This window comes from Phaethon lepturus, unplaced genomic scaffold (genome assembly GCF_000687285.1).
Source record: "Phaethon lepturus isolate BGI_N335 unplaced genomic scaffold, ASM68728v1 scaffold48947, whole genome shotgun sequence".
Lineage (NCBI taxonomy): Eukaryota > Metazoa > Chordata > Aves > Phaethontiformes > Phaethontidae > Phaethon > Phaethon lepturus.
The window spans coordinates 1-839 of record NW_010552055.1 but is presented as its reverse complement, the minus strand read 5'-3'; the positions used below and the strand labels follow the sequence as shown (position 1 = coordinate 839).

Below are 839 nucleotides of genomic sequence, written 5' to 3'. Positions count from 1 at the left end.
TGGTCATGGGTTGCCCTACACTGGGATACAGGTTGTGGTGCCAGGACAGCGCCGAAAACCTGGAAGTGAAGGTGGTCAGAGATGAGGGTGCTCAGGAATGCAGGTAGAGTCCAGGACAAGAGGGGAGCCCAGGGCTCAGGCCAGCTTCAGGAACTCCTGCAGGGTGTTTTGCTCCACCGCTTCCACAAAGAGCTCATAATCCTGCAGGGAAAAGTGGGAAAAGCCACACAGTCGCTCACAGGGCAATAGTGAACGGTATGCTCCCACCAGTCAGGCGGCACGGGGTCCCCCGAGCACACAGCACAAAGTGGCTGTCACAACACAGGTGACAGTCACATGGAGGACGATGGGGCAAAGCAGGGACAGCCCCGCTGCCCACAGCCCCCCAGAGTCCCCCTGCCTGGGTCCCATTTTTTCATAAGCCACCATGGTCGAAACACCCGTTAACCCTGGCAGCGCCTTCTCCGTGCAGCTCACGAGAAATGCCTTTTGAAAGGTGTCTTGTCACCACTCGTAGCAAAACCAAGGGGACAGGATTATTGCCCACCACCCAACCTCCATGGCGCTCACCCTCAGCGCAGAGCACGAGCCTTACCCCGCAGTAGTGGTCTCCATTGACGATCTGGGGTGGGATGGCTTTGGGGTTGCCTGCCTTTGCCCTCATCTCCTCCCGGAGAGCATTGTCCTGGGAGATATCCACCAGCTCGTACTTGATGTTTTTCCCATCGAGGATTCTGGTTACTTCGCTCTGTTGGGATTTGATCTGGAACCCGGGTGGGAAAAGGCAGGTTATGGGGAGCTGGAGAGGAGCCCGAAGGGCGGGAACGCACCCCGGCACG

The 839-nt window shown here is 58.0% G+C and overlaps 1 protein-coding gene across 1 annotated transcript in view; it reads right to left on the bottom strand.

Annotated features, from left to right (window-relative positions):
* The window catches only part of SH3BGRL3 (SH3 domain binding glutamate-rich protein like 3), a gene marked incomplete at its 5' end in the record, with an annotated part of 1,097 nt that extends 334 nt beyond the window's left edge, over positions 1 to 763 (bottom strand). Inside the window, 2 exons of the mRNA XM_010291103.1 lie at positions 1 to 201; positions 596 to 763. The exon at positions 1 to 201 is cut by the window's left edge and continues 334 nt beyond it. Of these exons, the coding sequence (XP_010289405.1) occupies positions 136 to 201; positions 596 to 763 (234 nt within the window). The remainder of the gene's footprint in view (positions 202 to 595) is intronic.
* Positions 764 to 839: the final 76 nt, after the last annotated feature.